The sequence below is a fragment of the Protopterus annectens genome, chromosome 10.part0, assembly GCF_019279795.1.
Source record: "Protopterus annectens isolate FY-2018-M chromosome 10.part0, PAN1.0, whole genome shotgun sequence".
Classification (NCBI taxonomy): Eukaryota; Metazoa; Chordata; order Ceratodontiformes; family Protopteridae; genus Protopterus; species Protopterus annectens.
The window spans coordinates 1,246,214,609-1,246,229,022 of NC_056744.1; the positions used below are offsets into that span (position 1 = coordinate 1,246,214,609).

At 38.8% G+C, this 14,414-nt stretch overlaps 1 protein-coding gene across 1 annotated transcript in view; it reads right to left on the bottom strand.

Moving 5' to 3' along the window:
* The window catches only part of LOC122813570 (C-type lectin-like), a 371,834-nt gene that overhangs the window by 298,638 nt on the left and 58,782 nt on the right, over positions 1 to 14,414 (bottom strand). The window contains exon 3 of the mRNA XM_044085966.1: positions 9,911 to 10,029. Coding sequence (XP_043941901.1) covers positions 9,911 to 10,029 — 119 coding nt within the window. The remainder of the gene's footprint in view (positions 1 to 9,910; positions 10,030 to 14,414) is intronic.

Genomic DNA, 14,414 nt, shown 5'->3' on the forward strand with positions numbered 1-14,414 from the left:
TGTGCTGTTACCAACATGATACTACTAATACACTTCTACGTAGTCACCCTGTGCATCAGCAACGTGTTTACCTGTTCCCGCAATGATGTTGGAGATTGCAGGAGGTGGCACAGTGTCATCATATGCACAGGGTGTGGATTAGATATGCCTGAGTCATCCACTGATACCACCAATTGACATGTGTGTGTATGTGTGTTGGTGAGGGGCAGCAGTACAGAGTGGGGCAGTGTTGGTGCAGTGTGTGCGTGTATGTGGTTGCCCTAGGTGTTAACATTTCGCATGTGTGTATGCACGCACACAATTCCACCTCATGGCTGCCATATACAGGGGTTTGTGGACAGCCACAGACTGCACCTGGAAGGCCATACAGATCAGTGTCTGTGTGCACGGACACGGTACCTGTGCCTGGCAGGGGTGCTACGGACTGTATCCAGTACCAAGCCAGACTGGGTACTGTCATCAGAAGTGGGAGTGTGTTGACTGGACACAAGTCCCTGTTGGGACTGTCCAGAGCCACATGCACGTGGTCTCCTGGGGTGTTCTGATGACAGCACAGACCCAGCATTGCTGGGGCTGCTGCTGGCACTATGGGGGTGTGCGCGAGCCTGTTGTCGTCCGTGCCGACTGCCAGCTGCTACTGCTGCCGGCATACGGCCACGTCGATGCCGCAAACGCCCACCATTACCCTGGCTCATGGACATCTGGTTGTGGAACTGCTGTAATATGTCCCCACAACGTCTGTCTATGACATCGGTGAAGTTACGGATAGCATCCGCAATGTCACGCATACTGTCTGTCATGGCTGTGCGACATGCTCTCAGCTCCCTCAGACCCTGTCTGGTGTACCTTTCCATACGTGACTGTGCCTGCATGACAGTCCGAAACATAGCTGAGGTTGACAGGCCTCTTTGGGCACGTCGGCCAGAGGCAGTACGCCCACGGATGCTCCCACGAGAACCCATGGGCAACTGTCTGTGTGGTACCATCGGAGGACCCTGCCCATGGCTGCTGTGTGGGGACGCATGTGCCACAGGTACCACATTACCCTGGTCTATGCCCACTGTATCCTGTCCATCACCTAGGGACAATGGTGACAAAGGATGTACAGGCAAGATGACTGTGCGCAATGATGGGGTTGACAGCTGTGTACTGTCACTTGGCTGACCAATGACAGACCCTGACACACCTTCCTGTACCATTACACAAATATCATCATTACCAGTAGCCGTGGCACAGGATTCAGGTTCCCTGCTGCAGGTCACCAGAGCAGCCCCAGAACCTGTGGGATGAAGACAGGAAACACAGTTTACAGTCTCCAGACATTGTTACCAGTGATGCACTTATACACACATGCACACATGCACACATGGACACATGCACACAGGCACACATGCACACATGCACACAGGCACACATGCACACATGCAGACATGCACACGTCGACACATGCACACGTGGACACATGCACACATGCACACATTATTTAATTCCCTTTTATTTGAGTTAATTAATAAACTTTTAGTTTTGATTTCATTAAATACAAGACCAGAAATAGTTTGAAAGAAGTCCATTGTTTGAAATAATTCAGTTAATAATTTTTCTTTATCAGATATTGTCAACAGGATGTCATCAACAAATAATTGTATTTTCATTTCTAAGTTATTCCCAATTACTATGTCTTTAATATTTGTGTTCATTCTAACATAGTTAGCAAAAGGCTCAATTGCTATTGCAAACAGTAAAGGTGAAAGTGGGCACACCTGCTTAGTTCCTTTTCTAATAGTTATAGACGTAGAGAGATAGGACCCAATCTTAACATGGGCCAGAGAGTTTTCATATAGTGTTTTAATGAAGAATGTGAATTGTTGTGAAAAAACATGTTCTTCTAGTACCACCAGTAAATAATTACAATTTACTGAATCAAAGGCACTATTGATGTCTAGGCTCACCAGAGTCATGTCTCTCTTACTTAAAATCAACATAATCTATCAAGGCAAGAATTATTTTAATATTATCATAGGTGTTTCTATCTTTTATGAAACCTGTCTGGTCATGATCAAGTAATGATGGTAATATATGTTTAATTCTCTCTGACGGTATTGCCATAAACATTTTATAATCTACATTTAACAATGAAAATGGCCTATAGAAGAACATTCTGAGGCATTTTTTTTCAGATTTCAGAATAGTTGAGATTAAACAGTTCTTGATGTTAGTCAAAAAAAATATCCAGGTCTTATTTTCTGGAATTTTGCTGTCTGCAGTCATTTCTGTTTTATCATAAAATAACTATACATTTTTATCTTTATTGCTCTGTAAATATTGACATCAGATAATTAATTTTAATGCTTGCTCTCTCTCTCTCTCTCTCTCTCTCTCTCTCTCTGTACCAGGGGAGTCTAGAACTTTTAGACCTTTCCTGCCAGTACTGTACTTCACACATAGACTCAATCTACACTGGAGATGTGCTATCAAACCATGATATCAGCAGAATAAGGCAAGAGGAATGCCTATAATTCTATCCCAGTTCATGTGGCTTCAAAATAGACAAGAAAAAAATGAATTTAACTTTTCTTATTGCCCAGCATCTCAGGAACTGGCACAGAACCAGGTAAGCAGATTTTGATTTCATCTATCTTGTCTGTTGTTCTTCAACATAAAACCCAGAATACCTCATAGTAAGCAAATCATTTATCTCTCTTATGCAATATACTACCAGTTTTTGCCAAATGGCACTCTGTGAGAGGAAGCTGCAGCAAATCAGGTTACCTAGACACCTGAGCAGGTCACTAACTGATTAACAGATCCTCCAGAAACCAAGTAATATATTGAAACTAGAGAAGGATTCATAGTTCTTCCATGATGAAAACAGGCCTTCTAAAAAGTGCATTGACTGGTCAAAAGATTCAAAGCATGTGCCATTTACTAGATGAGGTGACTCAATATTATAATTTCTTTCATTAATTTATTAATATCTATTGAAGCCAGAAATCCAGATCTCTGATTCATAGATTTCTCTGTTAAGCCTTACGATTACAATGCTGTCTCTGGAAAGTCAGTATAAATTTCATAAATGTCAGAGTAATTTGAATCGTATATAACACCAAACGTACATGCACAGAGTTTCCTGGATTTTGTAAACACAAACTCCTTGGACCACATAGTCAGTACACCAACCAGGGGTGCAACCATACTGGATCTGGTCCTCATTAATACGGGAGAATGCTGCACCCCCCTACTGTAATGCCTCCCCTGGTAAGGTCAGACCACAAAATGGTCTTCTTTGAAGTAAAAATAAAACCTGGACACCCAGCTAAACTTGGAATATTCAGGAACTGTTCTAAGGCTAACCTCCTTCTATTATGTGAGAACCTAGCAAAATTTCAAGCCCCCATAAACACTGAGAACACTGCTGCCTATGCAGAACTGTTTAAAGAAACCCTATACAAGCATGTTAACAGCTGCATAGAGGCAGCTGTACCCACCAGGAAAAAGTACAGAACTAACTCAAAAAACAAGCCACACTGGTGGAATCATAAAATCAATAGGCTGTATAACAGGGGGAATAAAATCATGGCAAAAATTAGGAGGTGTAGCACCCAGCAGGATAAAAGCACTCTCAAACTAAACAAACAACTTAGAGGAAAAATAAAGTCTACCAAAGCCAAATCTGAGGTAAGTTTGGCCTCCCAGGCCAAGGACAACCAAAACATTATTTAGCTATATCCACAACCTGAAAGGAAATACACAATTGTGTGCAGCGCTCATTGTAAATGGAGCCACCTATACTGAGCCAGAAGATATAGCAAACCTGCTGACTAATAAATTCAGCTCCACCTTTATCCCTCCCACTTAACCTTCCCTCAGGAAATATCATCAAATATAACTTCCCCTACTATCACTAGGGAATAGGTCCTTAATGCTCTCTCTAAGACCAAGGCCACTGCATCAATGGGTCCAGACATTATCTCAGGATGCCTTCTAAATAGCATGAAACATAATCTATCAGGGTTTCTGCAATTACTGTTTAACTGTAACCTTCAAACAGGATTCATGCCTCATAAATGGAGAAAGGCAACAGTCATCCCCCTGCACAAAAGTGGGCTACCTACAGACCCTGGAAACTACAGACCCATATGTCTCACCAGTATTATATGTAAAGCCATGGAAATAATTGCCATGGAGATGATCAACAGAGATATAGTAAACCTCCAGACACTGGACCCAATCCACTTTGGTTTTGCCAAGGGCAGATCATGCCTATGCAACCTGGTGGACTTCTTTGAGAAGGCCACCAAAGCAATGGATGAGGGCAAAATCATTCACCTACCTTGACCTGGCCAAGGCATTTGATACAATACCCCACTTGGGCATTATTGACAAACTCAAGAGGCTAGGTACAAACCCGTATGTCACCCAGTGGATAGCCAACTGGCTCATGGACAGGACCCAGGAAGTTAGAATTGGGGAGTCCACCTCTACAAAGAGGCCAGTCACAAGTGGAATCCCTCAGGGATCAGTCCTTGGACCACTCCTTTTTGGCATTTACTTCTCAGAAGTCAAGGCCAATGTCAGTGGTCTCTGGCCAACTAAATTTGTAGAAGATTGCAAATTAGGAGTTGTCATTGAATCTCACACTGACACAACTGTTCTCCAGGAAGGGCTGGCACAGACAAACAACTGGTGTCAGAGTCAAGAAATGCATAATAGTATCCTGTGGGAAGTCATCCATCCTTGGTAATTATCATATTGACAACACATCCCTTAGAGTTGACCCAGTAGTCAACGACTTAGGGACTCACATAGATAGGAATTTAGTCTTTGACCATCATGTGTGTATAGTGACTGTGGTGGTGGTAGCATTGTTGCCTCACAGTACGACATTGTCCTGTTCAATTCTCAGCTAGAGCGTCTTCTGTGTGGAGACATGCATGAATGGGCGTACCTTCATTGAAGGTTGTGCGTCAGGGCTGGCAACTCGGCATGTAAAAATCTACTGCCAATCATTAGCGGACCGGAGTTCCGCTGTGGCAACCCCTAACTAGGAAAAGCCGAAAGACACAACAACAACAACAACCATCATGTGTCTATAGTGGTGAGTAAATCATTCTATGTTGCACAACTTATAAACAAAGGTATGGCATATAAGTCAAAGGAAGTCATTGCTCCACTGTATTCAGCATTCAGACCTATCATTGTGTACAATATCCCTTTTAGTATGTACCTAACCAGGCATATCCAACAATTGGAACGTCCACAGAGATTCCTCACTAAAAGAATACAGGGCGTAAGTAAATGTCCTATGCAGACCACCTCAAGGCCCTATTCCTGTATTCTGTCTCCTGCAGGCTTTTTACATCTATGCCTAGCATACAGGGCATTGTCAGACCCCACTCTGATAGTCCTCCTGCATATCCACAAAACAAATAGCCCCAGAAGTACCCACTCTAAAGACTTAAACCTTGCCTGTGATATAAATAGGACCTGCTGGAGACATAGGACTACCCTGTCTCTGGAACAGGCTCCCCATCCATGTGAAGCAGAGTTCCTCCCTAAACCAATTCAAATGCAACTTGGAGAATTGGATGGGAAACTGGAAATTCATCCTTGGTTTGGCACCTATGTCTCTAACCTGTAAATGGTTAATCTCCCAGACCTATGCTTACACTTATCAAGGGTATCAGAACTTGTCAAAGATTTGGGATGCATGTCTAGGCTTTAAAAGGCCCTTGTGGCCATTAGGTTCATAGGTGTTTACTAGGTTACGAACTTATGAACCTAAGAAAATCAAATAGTTGACCCTGTGTGTTGAAGTGAGAATCCTTGTTGTAAATATGAGATCATTTTGCAGTTTAAGCCCTTTAAGGTAATTTAATGTTGTTATGCAATAAGTACATTGATCTAATGTATAAATTCAGAGCTATTGAAAAAAAATGTACTCACTAGCTTCTTCAAATGCACACTTTTATGTGCGGTTCTTTTGTGCCACTTTAGCTCAAAACAATGGGGACAGAGTATAAAATTAGTTGTAGTGACAAGAAAAAATCTTTCTCATTATAGAAGACTTTGCAAGAAAAATAGCCTCTAAGCAAGATGGTCATTTACTGACTGAAGTCCAAAAACAAAACAACATGCCCAACACAATAATTCAATTTATTTTAGCAATTTCTTATTTGAAATTTCGTAGTCTCCAACCTATTCTCATCTGAAATATTTCAACTCAATAAATATCATCACAAGCTAGTTCCAACTTTTCTAAGGTTGTGTTGTACAATTGTTTTACCAGACAGGATTTTCCTCATAGACTGATTGCTTGTTAGTAGTCCAGACAACTTATGTATCAAAATATGTGAGTTGCAAGAGACATTACTTAAAAGAAGTATGAAATGTTACAAGAAATGGAAACATACTAGCACAGATAGTGGGCAACATGCACGCATCTGCAATGAAACTTAAGCATATAATATGTTTTCTTCAAAAAAAGCACAAAAATAAATACATTTAACCTAAAAAAATGCCAGTGTAACAGCAAGGACTTATATGTTTTGATATAGACACTAAAAAGAGTTCACTCAGGACAAAACAAAGCAAGCAAGTTTAAAAAGCTGAAAACTACAATGGTAAGGAATATTTCAGGAGCCTTGAAGCTTGAAAATTGCAACAGCAGTAAATATTACAGGGTTCTCAAAGCTGTTATATCCTGTCAAATAGCATTTAGTAAGAGAAAGCTTACATAAGTATAGTACTCTAGTGAGCAAAAGAGGTAAATATCTATCTAAAAAAAAGAGCAAATAGCAAATGAAAAAATATATATTTTGAACCTAAAAAAATCAGAATATAAAGTTTGCACATTTGGAAAAATATAAGAACAAGCAGAAACCCTTTTTTCACACAGTGATAAAGAACCATCTGCACCAGAGGAAAATTGTTACTACAGCAATAACAACAGATTTCAGAAAGCAAAAACTTGTTTACCTAGTCAAGCTAAATTGCAGAGCATATTACTCAATTATAATACTCAGGAAGTGGAGAATTAACATAAGTCCTAGATTTTTAAAAGACGTTTCAAACCAAAATCAATACTGGAAAAATATTACATAGATAGAGACACTGATGAAGTAATTGCCAGTCTGTACATGAAATATAAGAATTTAGAGATGTCCATAAATATTACATATTTTCTTTAAATGTGTACATATATTTTCTTTAAATGTGTACATATGTTGACATAATTCAAACTGCAGCAAACTGAAGCTGACTAGTGGTTTGGTGTGTCTAAAGCAGCCTGAAACTTTAAAAAATATACAACTGTTATATCCCCAGCAGGATATAACCCATAGAGCTTAGGCTACTGCAGCAGTGCTCCATATTAAGAAAATCATAATATTTTTGATAGATAATAAGGGTATTCATGTTTATAAAAATAGTGAACTTAACCTCTGTTTATAGCTGAAAGAAAAAAGTCCACATAAAAGCTTATTTAGGAGCTAGTAAAGGAAAAAATCAAAATAAAAAGGTGTATAGATACTGTCTTTAGAGATTATCAAAAAAAGCAATAATTTACAGTGAAACCATCTGAACTGAATAGAGTGAAGAGCCTGAATGTGAATGAAAGCAAAATAAATATATTGTGAAACACAAGAGTGAATTGTGGTGGAAGGAGACTGGACTTTTTTGCATAACAAGACCTCTTCTATATGGAAACCTGCCCTAGATCATTTTGGGGTCGAACAAACTAACTGTACAACCAGTTAAAATGATGTAGAGGCATTACTACTTTACAAAATACTAAGCTATGATGAAAAGTACATACATTTTTGTGGTTTATAACAATTGCGGTCATGTAAATGATGTTGCCATTTCACAACCATTGCTCACAATTTTCATATCATAAACTTTACATGTACATTATATTATATTTGCTGGACAACACAAGCAGACTACAATGTTATCTAGTGTGCTGTTTAGGTGCATTCAACATTCTACCTCCTCTGCTCTCCTCCCCTCCCCTCTCTTCTCCTCCCCTCAACTCTCCTCTCCTCCTCTTTCCTCTCTTCTCCTCTTATTTTCAGACTCTTTACTTCCTCTCCCTCCCCCCCACCTTTTGAATGCCTCAGTGGATTCCCTTCCCACAATCCATTTTGGTAGTCCATTCCATGAGTCTACATCTCCATAGTGAAGAAGCACTTTCATGCATCTATCTAAAATTGGCTATGTGTGCTCTCTCCTACCCATATTTCTTTCCCATTAAGAACAACCTCTCTACATCTATATGTCATCATTTTGTGCACCCGTGCCATGTCGCTCTTGACTCTTAAAGATTCCTAGTGAAAATAGTTTTTTACCTGTAGTCACTGCTCATATATTTTTCCACCATCCTATGCACCCTTCTGTGATTTTCTTCTGACTACCTTCTAGCACCCTAACTTTCCTCTCCTTGTATGGTCACTAGAGCTGCAGACAGTATTCTATGTGTGTGGCCTGATCAGGCCTGTTATAGCAGGAACTCTCCTCCCAAGGATATACTCCATCATTTGTTGGCTGTGATCACCCCCATCCTTTTCTTGCTCGTTTGCTTTATTTTCACTTCCTCTAGGTGATACTTCACACCAGGGATATTGTAGCCCAACTGTTGTACTTCACATTTATCTACAATGACCTTAGCTACCACTTCTGGGCACACTTGTTCAGCCTTTCCATTAATTTCATTAGATTTTTATCTCCATCATTCAATGCTGCATCTATATCTGTGTTATCAGCAAAAAAGCTACATCCTGTTTTCTTTTCCCTCAGATATGTATGAGATAAACACACAGAAGAGTACTGGACATAGACCTGACCTAAGCAGTACTTTATCTTCCTGATATATTCCTTCTCACTACAACTTCTGGTGTAGTACCATTTAAGCATGCAATTATCCAATTCCTCAGTTTTGGTCCTACTCCCAGCCCATCCCGTTTTCCTAGGAACAACCTATATAGGAGAAAACCCTTTCTGAAGTCCATGTAGATGACATCTACTCATACTGCTTTTGAAGTTCTCCTGAAAATTAGTTGTAAATCTAGATGAGGTTTATCTGCTAGCTACTTCTTCCCATGAGCCCAGGGTATCCAGGAGCATTTTGTCCTTTGGAAAAATAGCCAGGCTTTTTCTCAAGAGACTCAGTCTCACCATGATTTTTACTTACACTGCTGTTAGGTTAACAGGCCTTCACTTTTGCTGCTTTTTCAAACTCCTATCATTGCATGTTACCATTATTGCTGTCTTCTTATCCTCAGGCAGTTCTGTAGTGGCTAGTGACCTGCTGAAAACATCAGTCTGGAGATCTGCCAGCATACTGCTCAGATTCTTGTGAGGCAGTTCATCTGGTCCTTGTGCTTTCTACTTCAGTATAAGAGTCAATTTCCTCTCAGTTTATCTCCTCACTATCTGGGAGTCTGTAGGCCACTTTCTCTCTCTCTCTCTCTCTCCACACTGCCCTAGTGCCATACCAGCATAGATTTTTTAGCCCGTGTTTTCATTTGTAAAACATATCCTTTCTTTGATACCAGTGCTGCCTTTATAGGATAAAACTGTAAAATATACATGAGGTGACACTGTATCACAGTGCTGTGATTTGGTAGAGATGACATGGCAAGTCTGGAAACTTTACCAGCTTAAAGGAGTTATATATGGGTGAAAATGAAATAGTAAAACATATTTCTTTACAAAAGGGATGACAACTGGAATGGAATCATTAGAGAGTTACATAGTCAAGTAGATTTAGTAGACAATGTTAGTGATAATGCAAATTCACACAAAAATAGTATCAGGCTCATGTAATCCAGACATCACCAAGTACAATAAAAAACGTTCTAGATATAAACCACCTAGCAACAATATTCTTGCTAACAATTATAGAAAGACTTACCTCAGCATTAATCCATGATGTTCTGAACATCATAGGTTGATAACATGCATCCCTGTACTGGAACCATCCCATTGGACAGTCTCCTTGAAAACAAAGACAGTTTGCTTTTGTGGTATCACCTGTTTATAAAACCAAGCAACAGAAATGTTGATTTTTGATATTAACAAATGTATATGCATTTAGACTGAAGAATATAGAGGCAATGCTACTTTGAATAAGACTTGTGTGTTTAATTTTTAGACATTCAGACAAAAACACTAACATAAGACCTGTAATATAACTGAAGATATCAAAATGAAGATGCACATTTAATATGTGATATCATTCATACCAGTCTTGAAGATATGATGACAATATGTAAATATTATACATCTTTCTCACACACTATAAATAAAACATTACATTCTTATTCCTCTGGTTGGAAAGTCAAATCTGTCTCACTGCTGTATTAACTATTTACTTGAATTACATTTCATTTTTTTCTTTTCTTTTTTTTTTTTAACATTCGAGGTATCAAAGGCATCGATCTTCTTAACTGCATCATTCATTATTGGCATTTCTCCAAACTTTTAGCATTCAAAGACAACTTGTATATTACAAATGAACTCCAGGGATCGTAATCTTTACAAGTTTCAAAGTTAGCCATCAGTTTCTTTGACTAACTTCAATAAGTGCCTTGCTGCTTCCATGACTTGGAGTCCTAACTTCTTTAATCAAGAAACCCACAGTTAAATTATTCATCTCCAAAATGCTTACTTGTTTGGAGGCAGCCTTATTAGCCTGAAGAAATAGGACCTTGTGGTATTCCTTTTCTATAACCATTCTTTCATCCATATAGTTTTTCAGGACTGCAGTTAGACATGATCTTGTATTCAAAATCTCATCAGCATACCTCCCCTCTGAGGAACACCTGGCTTCTGCCTCTACTTTGGATTCTTTTGAAACTTCCTTTAGACTATGCAGACTAAGCACACTGCTATCTGTTGCGTATGGAGCTAAAAACAAGGTACTTAACCTCTTACAGAATACGTTCTGTGATTACTTGTTCATAGGAGCGGAATGTAACATCTCTTAATTATTTACATACAGTTAGAGGAAAGAATTGAACAGCCTGCAGAATATATAGCAGCAATAGGAAGAGTTATGTCAGAAACAGCAGGAATACTCTCTCAGGTACAAGGCAAAGTAGGGTTGCTACCATTTCAAATGCCCAAAGTGGGACATTTTTTGTAGAAACACAAGATTTTGCAGAAAACATACCCACAGCCAGTGCAAATGACAGAACTTCACTTTTTACAAAAATAAAAGCTTATTCTTGTAGCATTTGAGTTGCTTATGATATTTCATATAACATGGGATGATAAGATCATAGGATATTACTAGGCTATCAACCCAGAGGTAATTTTAAGCCTAGCTATTTCATCCCAGCATAATACCATAGAAATGTTAGACATTTCAGATACACAATAAATGTTTTATGCAACTATTACAGAAAACATTTGCCATTTTTTATTTCTTTTTTCCCACAGGGCACAGTTTCCAAAACAGGGACAGGTGGTAACCCTAAGACAAAGTGGTGTTAGAATTAATGGCTGTAGGAGTGATTCCAGCAGATTTGGTGAAACCAAGAGTTGATAATTATAGTACATTTACACCTCAGCACTACTGAAGGAAAATGGTCAAAGGTAACTGGCCAGGAAATCTGAGTTTTCTGGATACTTTCAAAGATGGAAGTTGATGTCAGTGAAACACAACACCTAGAAATAGCTGAAAAAAGGCCAAATGGAAAAGGGGGATTAAAGCTTTAGAAGTCAGGGACTCGTTGCTAAAGCATGAGCTTTTTGAAAAATCAAAGGTGTGTGGTTGAAAACTATAGTTACAGAATAAAGATAAATGGTGATAGGGCTATCATGTAATTAACTACTATCTGTTAGCAGCCTGTTTTCCTTCTCTGTCTTTTTTGCTTAAGGTAAGACTGCAGAGACTAGAGAGGAAGCTGTCTATGTACTGAATGCTCGGAGATCAACAGCAGAGATGAAGTGGCTTTGATGAGTGAAGAGATCAGAGGTGAGGCACAAAGTATGACTACTATTGAAGTGACTATAGAATGAGACTGCTTCAGTAAACTCAGATCTGTTAATTTCATTGGTTCATTGGTTCATTGATAAGTACTAGGCTAGCTGGCATTGCGGGCCACTTTAAGCCTAGCCAGTTTCCCGTAAAGGTGAAAATCAAACCTTCTACCTTGTGTCTGTGAGGTAAACACTTTAACATGTAAGAGCTATGTATTGTTGACACTTGCATAGTGTAAGGCAGCCAAAGATAAGAGCTCTCCTCATTTGGGACAGTTTAGCCAGTCATTTTTATGCCATAAAATACAGACTTAGCCCTTCCAGTAAGTTAAAGTACTGGCAATATTATGAACTGTGATAAGAGTATATGTACACCAATATAATTGGGGGTCTGTAGCTGTGTACAAAATGTATGAGTTAGGGATTGTGGTGGTATATATGATCATAGGAAGTTACTAGGCTAATGGTGCTAGGGCCTTTACAAGTCTAGCCAAGTTCTACTCTTATTCCCACAATAAGCAACTAATGCCCATGTCCAAGAGGGACATGTTGCAAATATGGCTAGGGGTAGGGTGCTTTACAAAGTAGCTGTTTGATTAACAAAACAACTAGTTATATATGTATGTTTGTGCTTAGACACACACACACACATACACACACACACACACACACACACACACACACACACACACACACACACACACACACAAACACACAGTGAACAACATCACATCAACTGCAATATAGCTTTTTTATTACTTAACAGAAAATTGCAGACAAAAACTGCATCTTTGTCAGCAACTGTTTAAAAAGGTCTGTATTTTGAAGATGCCACCAAGTGGTTATCTCTATTTTGAAGATTTAATCAAAGCAGCTAAATTTTTATTTATTATTTATTTTACATTTGTTTACCAGGAAAGTTCGACTGGACACAAGTCCTTTTTCAGTGGAAGCCTGGGGAGAAAAGCTCCAAGAAATTGAAAAGTTTAGACATTTACTTTATAAGCAAAGTAGCAACATTCACTCTATACAAAGCAGTACTAAAAAGTATACTTTTACATATATAATATTAGTAGCAGTTTTCACAATTACTGAGCAGTGATAAGAGAGATCATATAAGTGTATAGAGATACATACAGTAATTACACTCAGATGACATATAGAAAAGTTCAAATTTTTGGGGAAGCGTTGTTGTTTAGGGATATTACATAAGTATAGCCAAGATTTAAATAGATGTGCTTTAAGTGTCTTTTTAAAGTGGAATGGGTTAGTAATACTAGTTATGTCAGAAATGAGTTTATTCCAGATTTTGGCTATATAGTTGGAGTACAGTGAGTCACCAGCAGAATTGTTGGCTTTAATTGTAGTCAATAAAGTTTTATTTTTTGAGCATAGATCTTAGTCAGGGGAGTAAAGAAGTAGGAGATGTTTGAGGGAAGGGATCTTACCTGTGTGGTTTAAAACTTTATGGGCTGTGGAGAGTTGGTTGTAGAGTACAAACGGGCAAACTTTTAGCCAGTTAAGTTTCTTGAGTGCTGAGCGGTGATATGACCTGAATGGAGAGTCTGTGGGAAATCTGTCACTTTTATTACAACATGATTCTAGTTTAGTCAAGACAGATTTCTTAGGTCAATGAGAATTGGTGAGGTGCAGAGCAGAGTTGAAAGGAGATACATTTGAGTAATAGTTGGTTTTGTATTTTTTGTGAGATATTGTTTGTTTCTGTATAGAGTGCCTAGCTTTTTGTGCACTTTTTTACTGTTTGTGCAATATGAATATCAAATCTTAAGTTACTATCAACAACTACTTCCAATAATTTAGTGTGGGTCATGAGTGAGATGATGGCATTGCTTAAGGACAGAATACTGAAGGTAGGGAGTGACAAAGTGTGTTTTATAGGCTGAAAAGTCATATGTTTAGTTTTGTTAGGATTATAGTTTTATAGATTAGTTCTAAGCTAACTGCCCTTGTGAGCCATTTTAAGCCTATCCAATTATCCCTTGTGAGACTCAAACCCTGCACCTTGTGTTTGTAAGGCAAACACCTTAACCATTAGGCCACCGTCCCAACCTTTTGTTGGTAATTAGATAGCCATGTCTCCACCTTTGAAAAAGAGTCTTATGTTATTATTTGTAGTTGTTGAGGAGATGATGCTGCATACATCAGTGCAGAATCATCAGTGTACTGAATGACACAAGCATGCTGTGCTGCAGTGTGAAGTTTGTAAGTAAATATTGAAAACAGCGATGACCTAGGATTGATCCTTGAGGTACTCCTATGGTAACAGGGAGAAGAGAAGAGAAGAGAAGAGAAGAGAAGAGAAGAGAAGAGAAGAGAAGAGAAGAGAAGAGACATCTAGTTGCCATTGCATGGCTTGTTGATAGTTGCTTAGGTAGTCTTGGAACCATGTAATGGTAGCCTGACTTAGATTT